Below are 19,394 nucleotides of genomic sequence, written 5' to 3'. Positions count from 1 at the left end.
TCACTCAAGTACACTTACTGAACACCCATTATATGCCAGCCCCGTTTCTCAGCACCCAGGATAAAGCAGTGAACAGAGCAGACAAAAATCCTTTCCCACGAACAGCTTATGAACTTTATAGGGAAGGAGATAATAAAGGACACGTTAGAAAGGATATGTACTATAGGGAAAAGCTGAGTGGAGATGTGGGATAGTCATTTTTAGCTAGGGTCTCCAGGAGGCCTCATTGAGCAGCTGGCATTCGAGTAAAGCCTTAAATGAGGCGAGGGGGTCCATGGATGTCTGCGGGAGGAACATTCTAGGTAAAGGGGAACTGTCCAGGCAAGGCCCTGAGGGAGAAGCATGTCTAGGTAATTCTGAGGGACCTCAAGGGTGTGAATGTCTGGAGAAGAGGAAGCCAGGAGGAGGATACTGAGGGCAGAGAGGTGACAGGGCAGATCTGTGGGTCCTTGCAAACCATTGCATGGATTTTAGTGGTCATCCTGAGTGAGGTGGAGATACGGGACAGCACCATGCGTGGGAGGGCTGTGACCTGACTCAGGCGGTTTACCCATTCCCTCTGGTTGCCTGTGGGGAAGAGACATGGGGACGGGTGAGTAGGGAGCAGGGAGGAGGCTGCTGTGATGGTCCAGGAGGAGACAAGGGCACATGAGATCAGGGTGAGAACAGTGGAGGCAGAGAGAAGTGGGCAAGACAATGGATCTATTTTGAAGATAGAATCCACATAATTAAATAAAGACTTTGCAAAAAAAAAAAAAAGAATCAAGGCCATGATAACAAGGTTTTGACGAGCAATTTTTAACATTTTATTAAGGTCAACAAATAATGGTCCTGAGTACCCCAGCCTTGGGGTAGGCAGCACCATGGAGGATTATAGTTTTAACAAACTGCAACAAAAACAGCAGCAACACTAACAGTAGTAACAGGTTAAGCAATTAAAAGCATGGATTTTGCAAATCAGATCTGAATTTGAGTCCGGGCACCACCCCACATTCACTCTGATTTATCGTGTCTGAATTTCGGTTCTCCTCCCTAAAACGGATCTAAGATACTTAAGCTAGTAGCACACACAAAATGCTCAATATATGTTAGTTATTGAGTACCCCTGTATGCCTACGGAACACACACATGTATGACTCTCATCCTCACAATCCTTAAAAGTGAAGTTTTATCCCCGTCATCCAGATAGGAAGCTATTTGGCGGGGACACAGAGATGGGGAGTGGAGTGGAGTCCTACCCCCCAGGGTGCAATCTCTTAATCACGACAGCATGTTGCCCCTGCTCCCTCTCCAAGGCCTCCGGAGAAAGAGGGGTGAAAGCCCGACTGGTGCACCGTGACGGATGGAGGCGGAGGGCGTAGCTGTGTTGGGGGTGGGTGGGTGGGAGGGGGTGAGCCGGCCTTCCTGAGTCCCTGACGTCCTGCCAACCCCAAGCTGGAAAGGAGGAAACAAGTTTCTGCGTTCGGAGCGGAGTTGGGAGAACGACACTCGGTCTAGGGTGCTTCAAGAGCAGAGGGAGCCTGAGAAGAAGAAATCGGTTTCTAAGTCGCAGCAACAGCGCCACCCGCTGGCCTGTCGCGACAGCTGGGATCCTGAAGGCACGCGCTGGATTCACGGGGCTGCGGCTTTTCCACCTTCTGGACCCGGTCACCCGAACCGCGGCGCCCGAGCTCCCCGCGCCCGCGGACCTGGGGGCGGGCTCCGCCGCCTCCTGCGCCAATCAGAACGCCGAGGGCCCTCGGGCGCTGATTGGTCGGAGCGCCGCGGGGCCGACTGCGCACGCCGCCGCCGGGGCGGGGCCTCTCGCCGGCCGGCAGGGGGCGCGCGCCCGGCGGACAGGACGCTTCCATGGAGGGGGCGGAGGCGGAAGCGCGGGAGGGGGCCGCCGTGGCCCGGGACCTGCAGGCCTTGGGGTGCGGCTGGGGGCGCGGGCGGGGGCGCGGGCGGGGGGCAGGAAGGGACAGGTTTGCCCTCGGCAATCCCTCTTCACCTTCCCAATCCCCGCCCGCTGCCTCGGCCCCGCCACAGGTATGAGGGCTTCTCGGGGGCGACGTCGCGGGGCACCTCGTGTCCGGACTTCAGGGCGCTGTGCGCGCGGCTGGCGGCGGAGCTGGCGACGCTGGGCGCCCTGGAGCGGGAGCGAGGGGAGAGCGCGGAGGCGCTGAGGGCCGGCGACGGTACGTGGGCAGCGCCCGGCCCGGCGGGGATGGGGCCGCGGGGGCCGCCGCCGCGCCCTGACGTCTCCCGCCGCCCGCAGGCCCCGGCGCCGAGGAGGGATTCCTGCGACAGTTGGCCGGCCTGCTGCGGGAGCTGCGCTGCCCGGACCGCGCGCTCTGCGGCGGAGACGGCGTGGCCGCGCTGCGGGAGCCCGGCGCGAGCCTGCGCCTGCTGCGTGAGCCGGGGATGCGGAAGGGGCGGCCCGGCCTCCGGAGGGGCGGGCCCGGCGCCGCCAAGTGGAGCCGGGGTTCGCGCCCCCCGGGGGCGTGGGCCGGGCCGGTGGGGGTTAGGATTTTGCGGGGAGCGTCTTGAAGTTCCAGCGGGTCGCATTTGACGTAGCCAGCCAGGTGGTTCCCCTGTGAGCGGGCTTCGAAGTCCCGGCGGGACACTGGGTCTCAAAGTGGGTGGGGCTCGTCTTGGAGGTAGAGCCGGGGTTGGGGCGGAACTAGAAGGGCGGAGTGTTTGAAGCCTGGAGTGTTTTGTTTTGTTTAAAGATTTTATTTATTTATTCATGAAAGACACACAAAGAGAGACAGAGATTTAGGGAGAGGAGAAGCAGGCTCCCCGCTGGGAGTCTGATATGGGACTGGGTCCCAGCACCCAAGGATCAGGACCTGAGCCAAAGGCAGATGCTCGACCACTGAGCCACCCAGGAGCCCCTGGGCCTGGAGGTTTTAAAGCAGATGGAGCTTTTTGGCCCTGGCGGGTGAGGTGGTGGCCCTCCTTGATTGCACCGCTCCCTTTCCCTTTTAGGCTTTCTCTGCTCTGAACTCCAGGCTGCCCGCCTCCTCCGTCTCTACCCCCGGCTGGACCCCAGCCCCGCACAGCCCTGTGGGGAAGAGAGCGAGGAGGGAGCTGGCATGGTCCAGGAACTGGTCCTTACCCTCCAAGCTCTGGGGCTGCCCAGACCGACGCCTGGGACCGCCGCCAGCCGGCTGCTGTGGGAGTTGCATGACAAGGTAGAGAGCGCTGGAGCCCCTTCCGCGCCGGGCCACCCCACTTTCCTTGTAGGGGGAGAGTTCTTTCTCCAAAAGTGGTTCTGGGGGCAGCCCCGGTGGCCCAGCGGTTTAGCGCAGCCTTCAGCCTAGGGCCTGATCCTGGAGACCCGGGATGGAGTCCCGCGTCAGGCTCCCTGCATGGGGCCTGCTTCTCCCTCTGTCTGTGTCTGTCTGCCTGTTTGTCTCTCTGTCTCTGTGTGTCTCTCATGACTAAATAAATAAAATCTTAAAAAAAAAAAAAAAAGAAGTGGTTCTGGCAGGAGTGCTCCAGCCACGGGGATGTTTTTCTTTCTTTTTATTTTTTTAAGATTTTATTTATTTATTCATGAGAGACACACAGAGAGAGAGAGAGAGGCAGAGACACAGACAGAAGGAGAAGCAGGCTCCATGCAGGGAGCCTGACGCAGGACTCGATCCCAGGTTTCCAGGATCACACCCTGGGCTGAAAGGCTGCGCCAAATCGCTGAGCCACCCAGGCTGCCCCCAGGGATGTTTTTTTTTTTTTTTTTTTTTTTAATTTTATTTATTTATTTTTTTATTTATGATAGTCACAGAGAGAGAGAGAGAGAGAGGCAGAGACACAGGCAGAGGGAGAAGCAGGCTCCATGCACTGGGAGCCCGATGTGGGATTCAATCCCGGGTCTCCAGGATCGCGCCCTGGGCCAAAGGCAGGCACCAAACCGCTGCGCCACCCAGGGATCCCCACCAGGGATGTTTTTTAAGAGTCGTGGCCACCATTCTTGATTCCGAGGCCTAGGTCCTTGGGGCCAGGGGGAACAGGAATCCACGGAGTCTATCTGGTTTCTGCCCCGTCAGCCTCAGACTACCTTCTCCCATCAGATCTCTGAGCTGCTGCCTTCCCTGCCCCCAGGGTTCCTGCAGCCCCTCCTCAGCTCCCCACTGGACGCCCCCAGATGGGTAAGACTGTGTACCACTGTACTTGAAGAGCATGCTCGCCCGGAGATGGGAGCGAGGGGAGACCCTGAGTGTGACTGAGACCTTTTTCCTAGGAGGCATTGGAGTCTCTGTGCCAAAGGCTGGGAGATCAGTACTGCTCTCGCCGCTGCCTGCTCCTGAAGCGCCTGGACCTCACGACATCTTCTTTCCACTGGAGTGATAGGGCAGAGGTGTGGGCAAAAGACCCTGGCAGGACCAGGGAGGCCCAGCTGTAGGGGCTCCCACTACAAGGAGGAAGAGTGAGGGCCAGGAATATTACCTGAGAGCAGGTTTTTAGGATCGTGTAAGGTGTGGGCTCTAGAATTCCAGGGCATTCTAGAATTCTCAGCTCTGAGCTGGGAGTGTCTTCAGAGCTGTACTTCTTATTTAGACCTGTGGGAGGTGAGGCTCTTTCTGGAGAGTGAGATGCTTCCAGGGTGACAGATCCCACCTGAGGAGGGCTCTTGGGCACCTTCTCCATGCCTCTCTCCCTAGGCCCAAGGAGAAGCCATGAAGGCAGTGCTGATCCCAATTCGAGAGGCTCTGACCCCAGAATCAAATGTCTCCATCGCACATATCCTGGCTGCCCGAGAGGACCTGTCTCGTCTTATCCCAGCCACCAGCAAGGCTGTCCGCCGAGGGACCTGCTGTGCCATCAACAAGGTGGGCACCTGGGAGTGGGGAAGGGCCTCCACAGCCTTGGCCTTCAGACTTGGTGCTCTGGCCCCCTTGTTCATTTTTTCCCCTGACACTCAAGTCTGATCAACTCCCAGGTGCTTATGGGCAACGTGCCTGACCGGGGGGGCCGTCCAAATGAGCTGGAGGCTCCCATGCCCACCTGGCAGAGCAGAAGAGAGGATGGTGGTGGGCGGAAGGCAGGCCGCCAGAGCTGGGGTCGCAAGAAGAAGAAGAAGTAAAGAGGGACTGGTGGTTGGGTGGGGGGAGGGGTCCCCTGTGACATGCTGATGCCATTGGTAATCCTTGGGGAATCGCTTTGAGTTTCTTTTGGCATCTGGCTCCCAGGCCCCATGTCCCCTGTTTCCTGTTCCTAAGGTCCCAAATGCCTACCATCACCACCACCCCCCCGCCCAGTCTATCACTCAACAACAAAGACCATGTTCTCTGGAAAATAAATTTAATTTATGACAGCTGTAGGACCTATCTCTGTGGGGGCCAGGTCAGGGGTGCTCAGGTTTGAGGACAGGCAGGGACAGCTTTGTCCCCTGGGTCTCAACAGGCCCCTGTTGCTCTGACCCTTACAGTCCTCTGCTCTTTAGCAACACATCTTTCCCTTCCTGGGGACATGGGGAAGGAGACGTGCAGGCATCGGACAAACAGTTCTCAGGTACGCACCAAGTGCCATCCCTGTTCTGGGCGCTAGGGATACGGCAGTGAAAAACATAGATTATAAAAACTCCTGTTCTTCTGGAGTTGACAATTTCCAGTGTGAAGAGGAGCAGACATTCAACAAGATAAATAGGTAAAAAGTACAGTTTGTTAGATGGGTAGAGGGCTATGGGGAAAAACAAAGAAGGAAGCCAGGAGCAGGACTGGGGCTGGATTGCAACTTTGAATATGGTCAGAGGGGCCTCACTCAGAAAGCGACATTAGACCTAAGTCCCAAAGATGGAGCCATGTGGGCCTGTGGAAGAGCATTCCAGGCAGAGGGAACTGCCGGTGCAAAGGCCCTGAGGTAGGAATATTTTTGGCATGTTCAGGGACCATAGAGGCCAGTGTAGCTTAAGCAGGATGAGTAAGGGGTGGTAGGTGAGGTCAGAGAGGGGACGGAAACAGATTGTGGGAGGTAGGCCATAGTGAGGACTCTGGCTTTTCCCCTGATCGAGAAGGAGGCATGGATTACTCCGAGCAGGGGAGGGACTCAGGTGTTCACAGGCTCCCTCTTCCACCTCTACTCTAGCCTTCTCTCCTGCCTCTGGAACCCTAGAGTTAGGAATATAACTGCCCAGCCTATCCCCTCCCCATCCTGACCCATGCTGATGTCAGTGTAGCGTATTGGTAAGGAGCGTCTGTTTTAGAGGCAGACAGAAGACCTGGATTTGAGTCCTGCCTCCAACACTTAGGCGCTCTTCCACCTTGGAGAGCAGCTAAACCTCCCTGGCCCTCGGCTTCCTCATCTATAAAATGGAGATGTAAGGAGTTGGAGAGCTGATACTTAAGTCTAGACATAATCCAGTGTGAAATCGCATAGATACAAAGTGCAGGAAGATGGAGTACAGGTCGTAGCCACTCTGATGCAAAAGAAAACAAATAACTTTCCGGGTAAGAGATGATGAACTCTTCACCGAAGGTGGTGTGGATGGGACAAGGCCGTGCCTTCAGGGGTCCTGCTGGCGGTGGAATCACGACTTGAGACTGACTCTGAGGAGGTGAGAGAGAACAGACCCAAGGCGGGTGCAGTCCTAGGAATTCAGTTTGGAGGATTGGGCAGGCGGCGAGCCCGTCTTTGGGAGGGGGACCTGGAAGGAGGAAGACACCGGGTCACCTGGGGAGAGTGTGGTGTCTAGGAGCCTGGCTGCTGACAGGGGCAGAGCCTCACCCAGACTTTGTGTAGTAGATGAATGAAAACTCTGGTGGGTGTTCAATCGGAAGGGCTCTACCTTTGAATAGTAAAATTTACTCCACTGACACTAATGATAGCTCCTGAGGTATGTGGCCTTATCCTTGCTATTCTCTTTTTCCTTTTTCCTCCTTAAAATCCTTTTTCTGTTCCACTCGTGGCTACCCTGTCCTCCCACCCCAGCGTATCGAAAGTTTTATTTTTCTAACTGCCCAAAGCAACTGAGAGCTCTTGCCCCTTTTTACTTTCCTATGCTTCCCCGCATTGGCTTGGGTTCCCCCAAGCAAATGGCCTGGTCTCCCCGTATCCAGTTGATGGTGGGGGCAGGGGGCAGTTCCTCCTCACCGTCTCTGGTTCCCAGGAAGGGTTTGGGGGTTCGGTCTGGGTCCAAGCATGGCAAAGGTGGCACCCTGTCTCAGGTTCCAGGGATAATGTGTAGGAGAGATTGTCCTCTGGACCTGTTTTGGGGGTGACAGACGAGAGGGATGTGGGTGTGACGGGAAGGGCCTCATGACCTCGGATTTAATCCCCATGTATCAGACCCCCTTCCCAGGACTGCCACACCCTGGGTCTTACCACAGCTAGCATGGGCAACTGGGGTAGGTGGGACAGGGGCTCCTGGGGGGCTCACATCACCCTTGACCCCTGGCCTCTTCTTACACTCAACCTTCACGCGGTCCCTGCAGTGTTTATGGCAACACAGCCCACAGTCTGGGGGAAGGTCAGCAGTTAGTGGCCAGAGGCCCAGCCTGGGCCCCCCTCCACTTATCCAGCTTGTAGGTGCTGGATTCCCTCCCTACCACCAAGGCCTCACTCACCCCGACAGCGGTAGCCTTGCTTGGTGACGCCCCAGAGCTGGGAAGAGAAAGCAGAATTGGTTATGTAGGCTAGGGGAGAGAGGGCTGTGGACGGGGGTGGGATTGGTCTCTGGAAGTGTGGAAACCATCTGGCTTGGGAAATTCTCACAGCTAGAGGCTTAAGTGGGAATCTGGGGATTAAACGAATTTGGGGTTATTACAAGTTTGGGGAGTCATCTAGGTGAAATCCTGGAATTAATAAAATATAAATTCTGTGGGCAAGGATTGCGTCTGTTGTGTTTTTGCTGTGCGTCCCCCTCCCCAGCCCTCAAGTCTAGAACAACCTGGCACACAGGAGGTACTCTGTAAATATGCAGTGAGTGAGAAAGTGGGTTTGGGAAGTAATCCAAGGTTTGTGAATTAGTCTTGGTTTGGAGATTGAGAGATCTGTCCATTATCTAGAGTTTGAGGAGTCCTTGAATTTGAAAATTATCCAGGGTTTGAGTTATCTGGAGTCAAAAGACTTGGAAATTGATTCTGTTTGGAGATAATATACCCAGGTTTGTAGATGATCTAGGATTTTAGATATCCATAGTTTGGCAGTGATCCAGGACGGAGATCATCTGAAATTTGGGCATTATTCTAGACCTTGGGCATATCCAGCATTTAGGGTTTATATGGGATATGGGGATTATTTGAGACTGGGGATTTTCTGGAATTTGGTGATCATCTAGGATTGGGGACTGTGAGCCCTACAAGGCTGGGCTGGCCCTCTGAACCCAGGCTGTGAGGAGTCAGGACTCGGGACTCTCCAGGCCCTTAGGTGGGGCCTAAGGCTGATAGAGGGGCCAGGTGCTCACAAAGCCACTGCAGCTGTCACAGAAGGTGGGCTTGCGGAAGGTGACCTCATGGAAGCTATGCAGGAAGGCCAGGCCCAGCTTGGAGCAGATGGCGCTGGCCCGGAGCAGGTACCCCGTCAGCTCTTCTCGGCTGTAGGAGCCATTCCTGGGGGCAGAGATTGCACCTCAGCATGACTGGCCCCTTTCTCCCAGACTCAGAGGAGTCCTGCTAGCCCCAGTATCCTCATGTTTGGGGGACCCGGCAGTCAGGAGTACTTACCCCTGGCGGGGGGGTGGGTGAAGCCCATGGCAGGCAAAGGGGAAGTTGCCTGAGAGTCGCTCAAAGTCCTCCTGAGAGATAGTTCCTCGGCCTTCAGGGTCATAATTCTTGAACACAGACTTCAGAAGAGTATGGGAAGGAGACAGTAAGGCCAAACCATGATCCTCATGATCTCAGATCTCCTCTTCTGGGTCAGGACTGTACAGATACTTTCCTTCCTGGACCCCAGTGGCCAGGCCACAGTCCCCTCCTTACCTCCACCAGCTGCTCCACATGCCGACCCAGGGTGACCCTGTCGGGTTTGGGTGTCACGCCAGGGGCCCACTCCACCACCAGGGGTGCCTTGAAGGGGGAGGGTGGCTGGGGCAGGGACAGAGGGGTACAATTAGTCAGGGCATGGGCTTGGGCTGGTAGTCAGAGGTCAGGGGCCAGTTCTCACCAGACTCTTGGGACAGCGGGGTTCTCGAGCGTAAGAAAGTTCATAGATCTCATCCTCCGTGTAGAAGAGATCCAGGGAAAGCTGGGGGGTGGGGGAGGGCGTTACAGATCTTCATCTCCATCCTCCTACCTACAGCCTATGCCCTGCTTGGATCTCCAGTCTCATCCTCTTCCCAGAGCCCCTCTTCTCTGGAGACTCCCAGGGTCTTCTCTCCCACCCAGCCACCATTCAGTCTCCCAACAGCCCCATCCCCCAATCCAGAAATGCCATCTCTTCACTGAGGCTTTTTTGGGTTCTATTTAAAACTAAACCTGTTACTTTCTATGCCGGTTTCTACTTTAGTTTTCACTATTAGCACTTACCCCTGAAAGACCATATGATTTACTCATTTACTTTATTTTATTGGCTGTCTCCCCTACTGGGAAATCAGCCCCACAAGAACAGCAGTTTTTTTCCTGACGTGCTCACTGCTGTGAGCCTAAGTGCCTAAAGTAGTGTCTGGCTCATAGAAGGTGCTTGATAAATATTTGGGCTTGATGGCCTTCTCGAATCAGCAAAGCATAGAGCCTTGGGCACCAGTCATCTTAGGGCAAGGCCAGCTTTACAGGCAGGCCCCATATTTGAAGGGCCCCACTTCATTTAATGCCCTGCTGTCACCATCTTGAAAGTCTTAAGAATTTTAAAAAAGGAACCCCACATTTTCATTTTGCATGGGGCACTGTGAATTACGTAGCTGGTCCTGTCTTGGGGTCCAAATATCAGTCTTAGACTACATGGCCTTCAGAATCCCAGTCTGTCTCAATTTATAGCTCTTTGGGCAGGGTGGGAAGAGATACATATTATTATTTATATTATATAAATAGAATATAGCCAGAATCCCACATTCTCAGTCTAAGGATGTAGTGTGGTGGTTAACATATGTTTAACACACAGGTTCTGAGGCCGACCTGCTTGGGTTCAAATCTAGGATTTTTGTTTTTGGTTTTTTTTTATGATTTTATTTATTTGTGAGAGACAGAGAGAGGCAGAGACATAGGCAGAGGGAGAAGCAGGTTCCATGCAGGGAGCCCGATGTGGGACTCGATCCTGGGACTCCAGGATCACGCCCTGGGCCAAAGGCAGACACTCAACCGCTGAGCCACCCAGGCGTCCCTCAAATCTAGGTTTTACTGCCGTGGGACAGTAGACAAATGATGGCACTTTGTGGGCCTCAGTTTCCCAATCTGTAGAATGGGCATGACAAGGGTAGAGACCCTCATGCACCCAGGACCCTAAATCTCTACACCCTCCAGGTTCAGCCTCCCAAGCATCCAGCCTGGGCAGGGCGGGGCAGCTCACCGTGAGCAGATGCAGCAGGTCCTCGCTAGCACTGCAGGGGGGGTGCTGCCTCTGGAGGGCGGCTAGCTCCTGCAGCCGCAGGTAGAGGTTGTTGAGTTTGGGTAGGTGCAGGCGGCCATCAGGCAACCTATCAGGCTGTGCCTCGTGCAGGGACACCAGATCTTTGAGATGCACACCGAGGACAGGCAGCCGGAAGCCCGTGCAGTCGGCCCAGGTGCGGCGGTAACGGGCGTAGTTGTTGTGGGCAGCAAGAAGCTCAGACAGCTCTAGCAGGGCCTGTCGGGGAGAGCATATTATGGGAGGGAGTGTTTCGAGGGGGGCCATTTCTGCTCCCTTAGCCTCCTTTGTGGGTTCCGGACTCCCAGGGGCCCGATGGCATTTTGGACATCTACCTAAGCCCCTCCATGTCCCACAATGGCCTCAGCATCCCCCTAAACTGCTCTTCTTTTTGGGTCCCCATCTCAGAAAAGCTCCATATCCCCCACTCTCCAGGCTAGAGTGATGTTTCCAAAACTGAAATCTGATCATGCGTGCTGTCATCATTACCTAACCTTTCCTAGCTCCCCACTGCCCTCTGGGTAAAGCCCAGACACCTTAGTTCAGCTTGCAAGTCTCAACAGGATCTTGCCCTGGGCATCTCCAGCCAATTTCCTGCCAGATCCTGACTTCACACACTGGACTCATGAGTAACTCACTCTCCCCGTACACTTCCCAGGGTATGCCGAGCTGTGCTCCTCCCATGGATGGCCTGAATTTGGTGCCTTAGGGGCATCATTTCAGTCCCTACCTGGACTGCAGGTTCTCGGCTACCATCTCTCTCATCTGTCTCCTTCCAGTCCTGCTCAGGACTGGAAACACAGAGTAGAGAAGGGTCAGCATGATGCATGCATGGTTGAAGAAGGGCCCAGAAGGATAGTCTGGGGTTCTGTCCCATTTGGAAGAGCAAGGTCTCCAGGTGGCTCCAGGGCCCCTGGGTAGGGATGGGAGGCATTGGGGAAAAGTGTGGGGATTCAGGGTCATTGACCGCTGGAACTTTGGGGAGAATAGTGGGGGCTCACCTTGGTGCTGTCAGGGCTCAGGTGGGCATGGGAGTCCTTGAGTCTGGAGATTGCACTGTGACACAGGCCCCCGGTGACCGCCATCAGTGTGTTGAAATTCTGTAGCTGGTAGAGACTCTAAGAAGGGAGAGTGGTGGGTATACATGGAGGATGGGCAAAATGGGGGTTCACATGACTGCATCCCAGTTGAATTGAGGTGTCAGGTATGTGTGGGTATGGGCCTGGGTGGGCATCAGGTGAGAGGGGTCAGGCAGGAGGGTGTGTCAGGAAGGAGTGAGCCACAAGCAGGTATATGGGCATTACATGGGGGCGTCAGGCAAGTGATTGATGGGAGGTCAGAAAAAAGGGAGAGGGAGTCAGGGAAGTGTGAGGAGTTAGGTTTGGGGACAGGTGTGGAGGATTTAGACAGATGTCAGGTGACAGGCACCTGGGGGTCAGACTGCTCTGAGAGACAGGTGAAGGGAGACAGGTGGCCGGGGCTCTGGGCGGGAGTTAGGAGCCCGGCAGAGGTGGACGGGGCCAGAGTGAAATGAAAGGGTCAGAAGCCCGGGAGAGACACGTGGAGGGTCAGCTGGGCATCAGGGGCAACCGCCCCATCCTCTCCTTTTCCGAGTCTGCAGGGCAGAGGTCGCTGTGGGGAGGGGGTAAGCCAGAGAAGAGTGGGAGACCCCCAGACCTAGAGACCCGGGCGGACGCTAGAACCCTGGGTCCGTAGGGCCACACTGGAGAAGCCAGAGGATGGAAGACGCGAGAGGAAGGGCGTGGCCTGCGAGGAAGTACGCAAGGGGGCGTGGCCACGGTGGGGGACCGAGGCTTCCCTTTTCTCCAGAAAGGAGGCAAGGTATCTATTTAGGGAAGGGGAAGAAAGGGTTGTGACACGGTGGGGCTGGGCCAGGGAGAGACCCGACGTGATGGGTGATGGGGAGGGGGGCAGTCTGTGTCGAAGGGACAGCTGGGGCCTAGAGCCTGACAGGGGGGGCACGCAAACTTGGGGGCTTGCCAGAGACGCTTTCACTGCCCTGTGGACAGAATATTCGAACATAGGGTTTGGGAGACCGACAAAGGGGCAACGTCGTCAGCAGTACGTCTGGGACCAACTGGGGGGCCAGGCGGGTCCGACGTGGTGACACCAAGGCCAAGGAAGAAGTGCGGTCCCAGTCTGGGATTAGAACCTGAGAACTAGGGACACCTGGTGGCTCAGTGGTTGAGCATCTGGCTCCGGCTCAGAGCATGATCCTGGAGACCCAGGATCGAGTCCCACATCGGGCTCCCTGCATGGAGCCTGCTTCTCTCTCTGCTTGTGTCTGCCTCTCTCTCTCTCTCTCTCTCTTTCTGTCTGTCTCTCATGAATAAATAAATAAAATCTTAAAAAAAAAAAAAGAACCTGGGGACTGGGACCGGGGGGGGGGGGGGGGGGCGGGGGCGGAGTCGGGGTGCGCGTGACGCGGGGGCGGGGCCAGGCAGGTGGACTGCGCGTCCGCAGTTCCCTCCGCCGCTCGGGACCGGCCTCACCTGTGCCACCTGGATGAACTTGTCCAGCACTTGCGCGCGCTGTGCGGGCCCGGGACGGCTCAGCACCATGACCTGCACCCAGCGGGACACGCTGTTGCTGAGCCCTACGGATCCCTCCAGGGCCGGGCAGCCCCGCACGGAGCCCTGCAAAACGTAGCCCCGCAGGTCCTGGGGCTGGGGGTGAGGTGGGCGTCAGGGTGGGCAGCGGCGCGCAGGCCTTGCCCTCACACGCCCATCCCCCCAGCAGTTGCGACCTCTGAGGCCCTAGTCTGGCTGTCACATGTCCTTGACGTCACCGTGGCCCTCTCCCTCTGAAGAGAAATATTTAAATAAAGTCAGGCACTGTTCTGAGCCCTCTGTCCTATTACCTAATTTAATCCTCACGTCAGCTCTACGAGGTGAATACCATACTATATGACTTGCATTTTAAAGAGGAGGCCGCGGAGGCGCTGAGAGGATAATTTGCCCAGGGTCACACCAGTGTGAACCCAGTCTACTGCTCCTAACTGTCCTGACAGGTACACAGTCAGCAAAAGGAAGGATGGCAAAGAGGACATGAAAGTAATTTCTGTTTGTTCTGCTCAAGGGGTCAACATCCCACACCTACATGTACAGCAGCCTGTGTGCGTGTATTTGTGAACAGTCAGATTTCCACATTAAGGAACCGGATCACTGCCTTCCCTTGCAGTGGTGATGGCAATAGCTAATACTTATATATAAGTTGAAGCATATGAAATTATCATGTGGGTAGGTAAATATGGCAATTTCAGATCGTTCTGACAGGTTGCATTTACTTTGGACCAGACACTGATCCGATGAGGCAGGAAGTGTTAAATTCCCCTTTGTACAGATAATGGGACTGAGCCACAGTGAACTTAAATGCTTCTCGAATAAATGAGTAATTGATAAGATATTTTGAGCACTTACTATGTGCCACACACTATGACAAGCATTTTTTTTTTTAAAGTAGGCTCCATGCCCACTGTGGGGCTTGAGCTCATGTCCCTGATGTCAAGATCTGAGATCAAGAGTCAGTCAGATGCTCAACTGACTGAGCCACCCAGGCGTGCCCCCAAAAGCATTTTTAAGTGGACATATTAATTTAATTCTCCTTGCCATCTAATGAAGTACTATGACCTCCATTTTATAAATGAGAAATCTGAGTCTCAGGTTGAGAAACTAATTCAAAGTTACACAGATAAGGAAGGGCTGATGGATTTGAACCCGGGGTTCTATTAGTCAGCTCAACTCATTTTCCTGAACCTTCTAGCATTCATGTTTGAGAGCTTGAGATCCCGGCCCAATGCCCATGTAGGGGTCCTCTGAGTCTTGCCAGGCTCCAGCCCACTCCAAGCCCTCCCCAGCTGGGGGAAGGGAGTCCTCACCGTGATCGCCTGGAAGGACCGGAACTCCAGATAGGTGAGATGCTGAGCCAGCTCCCCCGTCTCCAGGTGGTCGAAAAGCAAGGACACTTTGCGCTTTTTGCCTAGGCCTGGGCTGCTCAGGGGGAGCGGGGGGCCCGGGCCACCTGGGCTCAGGCTGGGAGCAAAGAGGGGCAGAGTATTTTAGGGGTACAGGGTGGAGGATGTGGGATGAGGAGGGAGACAGCAGAATGGGGTGCAGGGGGATTGACTCACAGGTTGGAGGAGTCTCCCAGGCTCCTCTGGGCAGAGTTGCCCTTCTCCTCCACAGTGGCCCAGAAGCGACCTATAACCTCTTCTAACTGAGGCTCTTGGTGTACCGTCTCAGGGTGTTGGGTCAGCCAGTATCTGAGTGTGGTTTTAGAGATGGTGGGCTGAGGCTGGGCGTGCAGAAGCTCTCTAAAACAGGTGTCTTGGGCTGAGGACTCTCTAGGTGTGGACTTGGGGTCTCTGGAAGGTCAGGGTTTGGAGAGGCACTAGCCTGGGGCTGTCTCTAGGGGTAGGACCGGGGGGCCTCTTACCACAGGCTGGGGAATCAATGGGACATAGACGAGAGGATCTCTTGGAGGTGGAATTGCTAGGAAGCAGGATAGTGGGGGGGGGGGTCTCAGGAAGTAAGCTGGGGGCCTCTGAGGGTGAGACTCTTGGGGAATAAGATGAGGGGGCCTTAAAAGTTAGGCTAGGGTATGTGAGGGTTTGGGGAATCGGAGCTGGAGGTCTCTGGGCATCAGCTAGGAGACGGTCTCTAGGATCTGGTCATGGGTCTCTGGTCATGGTAAGGGTTCTAGGGAGCAGAACTGGGAGGGTCCTGGGAGCCAAACCAGAGCTGTCTCAGAAGTGGTATCTAGGGGAGCAGGGCTTGGTGGGTCTGTGGGGAATCAGTCTGGGGAATCTCTGGGAGGTGTTTTTTGTGAGAGGCAACAGGCTGGGGGTCTCGGCCCCACCCTACCTGACCAGGTGACAGATCTGCAGCCGCCTCAGCTCCTGTGTGTCCCCTGTGGCCTCCTGGTACTTGAGTTCTGGTCAAGGCTCTGATATCCGGCATCCCAGACCTGCCTGTTCACCCTGTTCCCAACTCCCAGACTCTGGCGTCTCTGTCCCCTACCCTCCACCCACTGCTCGTGGCCCTGGAAGGATATAAGGTCAGCAGACGGGCAGCGAGGTGGGCAGAAGGCAGCACCCAGCTGTGCATGGCCAGTACCATGTTGAGAATGTGGTCCCCACGGCGCAGGCTGCCAGCTGAGTCTGGAGGCGGGAGAAGGGGACTCTGTGTCAGAATGGCTCCTCGGCAAGGGACCGCACAGTCTCCAGAGCCAGTTGGATTGGCTGGCTCAAGCTCCAGCTCTACCTGCGTGAACTAGGGCAAGCAACTTGGCCTCCTTAGGGTGTCTCGGTTTCCTTGTCTGTACTGGGCAGAGACCAGCACAGCACCTGGCAAGTCATGTTGTAGATGGAAATAGCACCCCACCTCCTCCCCTCATCTCGGGAAAAAGAAATACATGTTTCACTGCATCCGGAATAGTGATCGAGATTCATTCCACACACCCTTGCTACCATTTTATGCGCCTCCCCCCACCCCCCCAAAAAAACCCTGAGACCTAGACAGAGGTTGGCTGCTTTACCGCCTTAGGACTGGGGAGGCTGGCCAGGGAAGGGGACACTCACCGAAGGACTGGATGCATTTCTCCAGCAGCTCATCTTCGCTGCAGCCGCCCTCGTTCAGCATGCCCAGAGCCATGGAAGCCATGACCTTGCTGATTTCCCGGGGGCTGGGGCACGTCTTGTGGCGCCGGGCCTGTCGGGGCCGGCCCCGCCCTGCTGTCTTTCCTGGGCATTCCTGGTGGGACTTCCTGTGGGCACACCCCCCAGGGAGTCATGGGAACCCCTTCCTTCGAGCAGACCCCCAGAATTCTCTTTAACTCCCCAAACCCCAAGCATCATGGGAGAAAACCCCTGGAGTATTCCAGGTCATGGGAGCTTTCTACAGGTAAACTCAAAGGGTTACTCCTGCCCACTTCAGGGAATCAGGGGAAAAGACTCTCACCACCACCCTGAACCCCCAGGAAATCATGGAGAAGACCCCCAGAATTACTAAGGGAATCATAAGAACTCCTTCCTCCGGGCATCAACCCCATATTCCCCTTGACTGTATACTCCCAGGGCACTATGGAGAGACTTCCTGTTGGCAGGACCCTGGGATGACTCTTGGCCTCCCAGGGGATTATGGGAGAAGACCACCCCTCCACCCCTCCTACCTCCACCCCCGTCATTCCTGTCCTTCCCAGGGCCTGCCTTCAGGGAGACTCCTCAGAATTCCCTTTTTGCTCTCCAGTGCTGGTCCCCCAGCCCTCATGAAAGCAGCAGACCCCTGAGATCCCATCTGTCTCTCCTCCCTGAGCTAGACCCCCTACTAGGGTGACAGCCCCCTCCCCCAAGCCAGGACTTTGTCAGGATCCGAGTCTTAGCCACCAGCCTGGGTCCCTCGGTTTGGAGAGAAGACATGGGTGCAAAGTGGCCTCACCAGGGCGTTTCAGAGCTGGGCAGGGTCCCCGGGGTGAGGCAGCTTCAAGGAAAGTTTAAAAATAACCATCTGCTCTGTCTTGTGCCTCTCTGAGGCTCGTGTTCCAGTTGGGGAAAGGTGGAAACAGAGACAGACATGGTGGAGGAAGGAGGGAGAAGAATCCAGGCTGAATGGCCTTGGCTTCCGCGAGGGTTAGACCACGCGGGGTTAGAGAGGGTTATGTTGGCTGTGTGACTCTGTGCTGGTCACTTAATGCCGCTGGGCTTCAGTTTCCTCATATGAAAAATGGGAGTCATCCTTGGACCTTCTCCAGGAATTTATCATGAACATTCAATGCCTTGCTTCTCAAAAGTGCCAAATACGGGACTTGGTTTGGGGCGCCTGGGTGGCTCAGTCATGTAAGCATCTGCCTTGGGCTCAGGTCATGATCTCAGGGTCCTGGGATCGAGCCCTGTGCTGGGCTCCCTGCTAAATGGGGAGTCTGCTTCTCCCTCTGCCCCTTCCCCTACTTGTGTGCTCTCTCTCTCTCTCTCTCCCTCTCAGATAAATAACATATATTTTTTAAAGGGACTTAGTTTGCTCAGGCTGTTAAGTGGCGGGAGATGGGAAAGTTGAACTTGACATCCAGAGAAAGTGATGAGGTGGACTAGAAGCTGGGCCTGGGGTACGGAGCGAAAGCAGAAATGGGGAGACCCTCATCACAAGGGCACTAACACGGCCTTGGTGCATCCTAAGGGTTCAGGAAATCAGTCCTGAATGTTCTTGAGCTGAAATTTACTGAGTATTGGGATCCCTGGGTGGCTCAGCGGTTTAGGGTCTGCCTTTGGCCCAGGGTGTGAAACTGGAGTCCTGGGATCGAATCCCACATTGAGCTCCTTGCATGGAGCCTGCTTCTCCCTCTGCTTCTCTCTCTTTCTGGGTCTCTCATGAATAAATAAATAAAATCTTAAAAAAAAAGAAATTTACTGAGTACTGAATGTGTTCCGGGCAGAGGCTTGAGCCCCCGTCTCCATCAGTGGTTCTCAAAGCGTGGTCCAACCCATGCCACCGGCACCACCTGGAAGCCTGATAGAAATACAAATTCTCGGGTCTCACGAAGAGACCTCCAGAATCAGAAGCCTTGGAGGTAGGCCCAGCAATCTGTGTATGTGTTTTAAAGATTTTTTTACCTTTAAGTACTCTCTATCCCCAATGTGGGGCTCGAACTCACCACCTTGGTATCAAGAGTCACATGCTCCACCGACTGAGCCAGCCAGGCGCCCGACAATCTGTTACAAGCCCTCTAGGTGGTTCTGATGTGTGCCCACTAGACCGGCTCGCTGAAGACTTCTGAGCCTCTCTGAGGAGGGACTAGGATTATTCTATTAACAGAGGAAGATGGGGCGCCTGGATGGCTCAGCCGTTGGGCATCTGCCTTCACATCCAGGGCATGATCCTGGGGTTCTGGGATTGGGTCCCACATGGGGCTCCCTGCGTGAAGCCTGCTTCTCCTTCTGCCTGCGTCTCTGCCTCTCTCTGTGTGTGTCTCTCATGAATAAATAAAGAAAAGAAAAGAAAAAAGAAAAAAAGAAACAGAGGAAGAAACTGGGGCACAGAGCAATCAAGTGGCTTACCTAAGGTCACACAGCCAGAAAAAGAGACAGCCAAATCTCTACCACCAAACTGCTGGATATCATGGGGAGGGGACCCCTTTGCCCATCAGAGACACGCCAGAGGGAGGCGGCTGGAGGAGCTACCCAGGCTAGGGACCCAGCCACCGCCGCCCCGGGAGCACAGCAAAGCAGCTTGTCCAGGCGCTAGGAAGCCCGGGCCAGAGGCCGCCAGGCCCTCACCTGTGACTGTCCGCTTGCTCTCTGTAGTGCCGGGAGCAGCCAGGAGGGGTTTAAGGAGCAGGGGAGCCGCCTGGCCCTGCGTCACACTCCCCTCCCCCGGGGCAGGGCCCTGCAGGAGCCTGGAGTTTCCAGCCCGGGAGCAGGGGGCAGCAGCAAGGGAGCAGCGCTGATGGGGAACGGGGAAGGCCCCGGGGAGGACGGAGACACCCCATCTAGGGGGCGAGGACGAGCGGGGCGGGGCAGAGGGGATACGAGCTGCTCGAACTGCAAAGGCAGATGCTCCAACAAGCAGCCCCAGCAGCTCCTCAGTCCCCGAAGTATATGGGTCACCTGGTGCCCCTGCTCGTGCGGCTGCCCCCGGCCCCGGGGCGCCCCCGGCTTCCCTCGTCCTCCCCAGCCTTCCCAGGCAGCGGGGGCCCAGCGGCTGAGGGCGCTCCCGCTCTCCTTGGGGAGGGTCCTCTCACCTCTTGCTGTCTTTCCTGTTCATGCTTCCTGGTGCGGGGGAGGGGGTCTTGCAGGAGTCTGGCTCTGTTCCTCCCCCTTCCCAATGCTCCAGCTTCTTAGCCCCTTGGGAGCTGGGGCCTCCTCGGTGCTTGGGAAGGAAAGAGGAACTGCCCCTCCCCACCCA

At 55.7% G+C, this 19,394-nt stretch overlaps 2 protein-coding genes and 1 long non-coding RNA gene across 11 annotated transcripts; 1 reads left to right on the top strand and 2 right to left on the bottom strand.

The window, feature by feature from the left end:
* Window positions 1-782: 782 nt before the first annotated feature.
* Window positions 783-2,618, bottom strand: LOC140606245 (uncharacterized). Its single transcript, XR_012008601.1, has 2 exons — window positions 1,991-2,618; window positions 783-1,520 (listed from the first exon to the last, which is right to left on the bottom strand). It is a non-coding gene; the product is annotated as an uncharacterized lncRNA (long non-coding RNA).
* On the top strand, window positions 1,780-5,299 carry FAM98C (family with sequence similarity 98 member C). Of its 6 annotated transcripts, none has more exons than XM_072779309.1 (8): window positions 1,780-1,913; window positions 2,029-2,177; window positions 2,258-2,464; window positions 2,971-3,176; window positions 4,032-4,133; window positions 4,226-4,342; window positions 4,647-4,814; window positions 4,925-5,299. In XM_072779309.1, exons 1-8 carry the CDS (start codon window positions 1,849-1,851, stop codon window positions 5,066-5,068), a joined length of 1,158 nt encoding a protein of 385 aa, XP_072635410.1. In that variant the 5' UTR covers window positions 1,780-1,848; the 3' UTR covers window positions 5,069-5,299. The 6 variants fall into 6 exon arrangements, with proteins under 6 accessions (XP_072635410.1, XP_072635454.1, XP_072635430.1 ...); XM_072779329.1 differs by having other exon boundaries at window positions 1,781-1,913; window positions 2,258-2,392; XM_072779320.1 differs by having other exon boundaries at window positions 1,781-1,913; window positions 4,056-4,133.
* On the bottom strand, window positions 5,270-19,394 carry RASGRP4 (RAS guanyl releasing protein 4). Of its 4 annotated transcripts, none has more exons than XM_072779168.1 (17): window positions 19,231-19,394; window positions 16,079-16,263; window positions 15,553-15,658; window positions 15,363-15,425; window positions 14,630-14,863; window positions 14,378-14,531; window positions 12,993-13,166; window positions 11,481-11,597; window positions 10,423-10,698; window positions 9,085-9,165; window positions 8,901-9,005; window positions 8,646-8,764; window positions 8,387-8,531; window positions 7,548-7,584; window positions 7,306-7,440; window positions 7,075-7,187; window positions 5,270-6,628 (listed from the first exon to the last, which is right to left on the bottom strand). In XM_072779168.1, the coding sequence occupies exons 1-17, from the start codon at window positions 19,251-19,253 to the stop codon at window positions 6,572-6,574; spliced, it is 2,124 nt and encodes a 707-aa protein (XP_072635269.1). In that variant the 5' UTR covers window positions 19,254-19,394; the 3' UTR covers window positions 5,270-6,571. The 4 variants fall into 4 exon arrangements, with proteins under 4 accessions (XP_072635269.1, XP_072635287.1, XP_072635260.1 ...); XM_072779186.1 differs by having other exon boundaries at window positions 14,630-14,761; XM_072779159.1 differs by having other exon boundaries at window positions 5,270-7,187.

Source organism: Canis lupus, chromosome 1, assembly GCF_048164855.1.
Source record: "Canis lupus baileyi chromosome 1, mCanLup2.hap1, whole genome shotgun sequence".
Taxonomy (NCBI): Eukaryota; Metazoa; Chordata; class Mammalia; order Carnivora; family Canidae; genus Canis; species Canis lupus.
The sequence above is the reverse complement of the archived record's forward strand: the minus strand, read 5'-3'. Positions and strand labels throughout refer to the sequence as shown.

What these genes read in the sequence shown, in the direction of transcription:
- RASGRP4 (XM_072779159.1), bottom strand. Translation starts at nt 19,253, where the DNA reads ATGAACAGGAAAGACAGCAAGAG. An exon ending in CAGATCTGTCACCTGGTCAG is followed by an intron (nt 14,864 to 15,362) that starts GTAGGGTGGGGC and finishes CTGACCTTCCAG; the next exon opens with AGACCCCAAGTCCACACCTA. An exon ending in AGTTGCCCATGCTAGCTGTG is followed by an intron (nt 7,188 to 7,305) that starts GTAAGACCCAGG and finishes CCCCCAAAACAG; the next exon opens with GTCCAGAGGACAATCTCTCC.
- FAM98C (XM_072779309.1), top strand. Translation starts at nt 1,849, where the DNA reads ATGGAGGGGGCGGAGGCGGAAGCGCGGGAGGGGGCCGCCGTGGCCCGG. An exon ending in CGGGACCTGCAGGCCTTGGG is followed by an intron (nt 1,914 to 2,028) that starts GTGCGGCTGGGG and finishes GCCCCGCCACAG; the next exon opens with GTATGAGGGCTTCTCGGGGG. An exon ending in TGTGGGAGTTGCATGACAAG is followed by an intron (nt 3,177 to 4,031) that starts GTAGAGAGCGCT and finishes CTGCCCCGTCAG; the next exon opens with CCTCAGACTACCTTCTCCCA.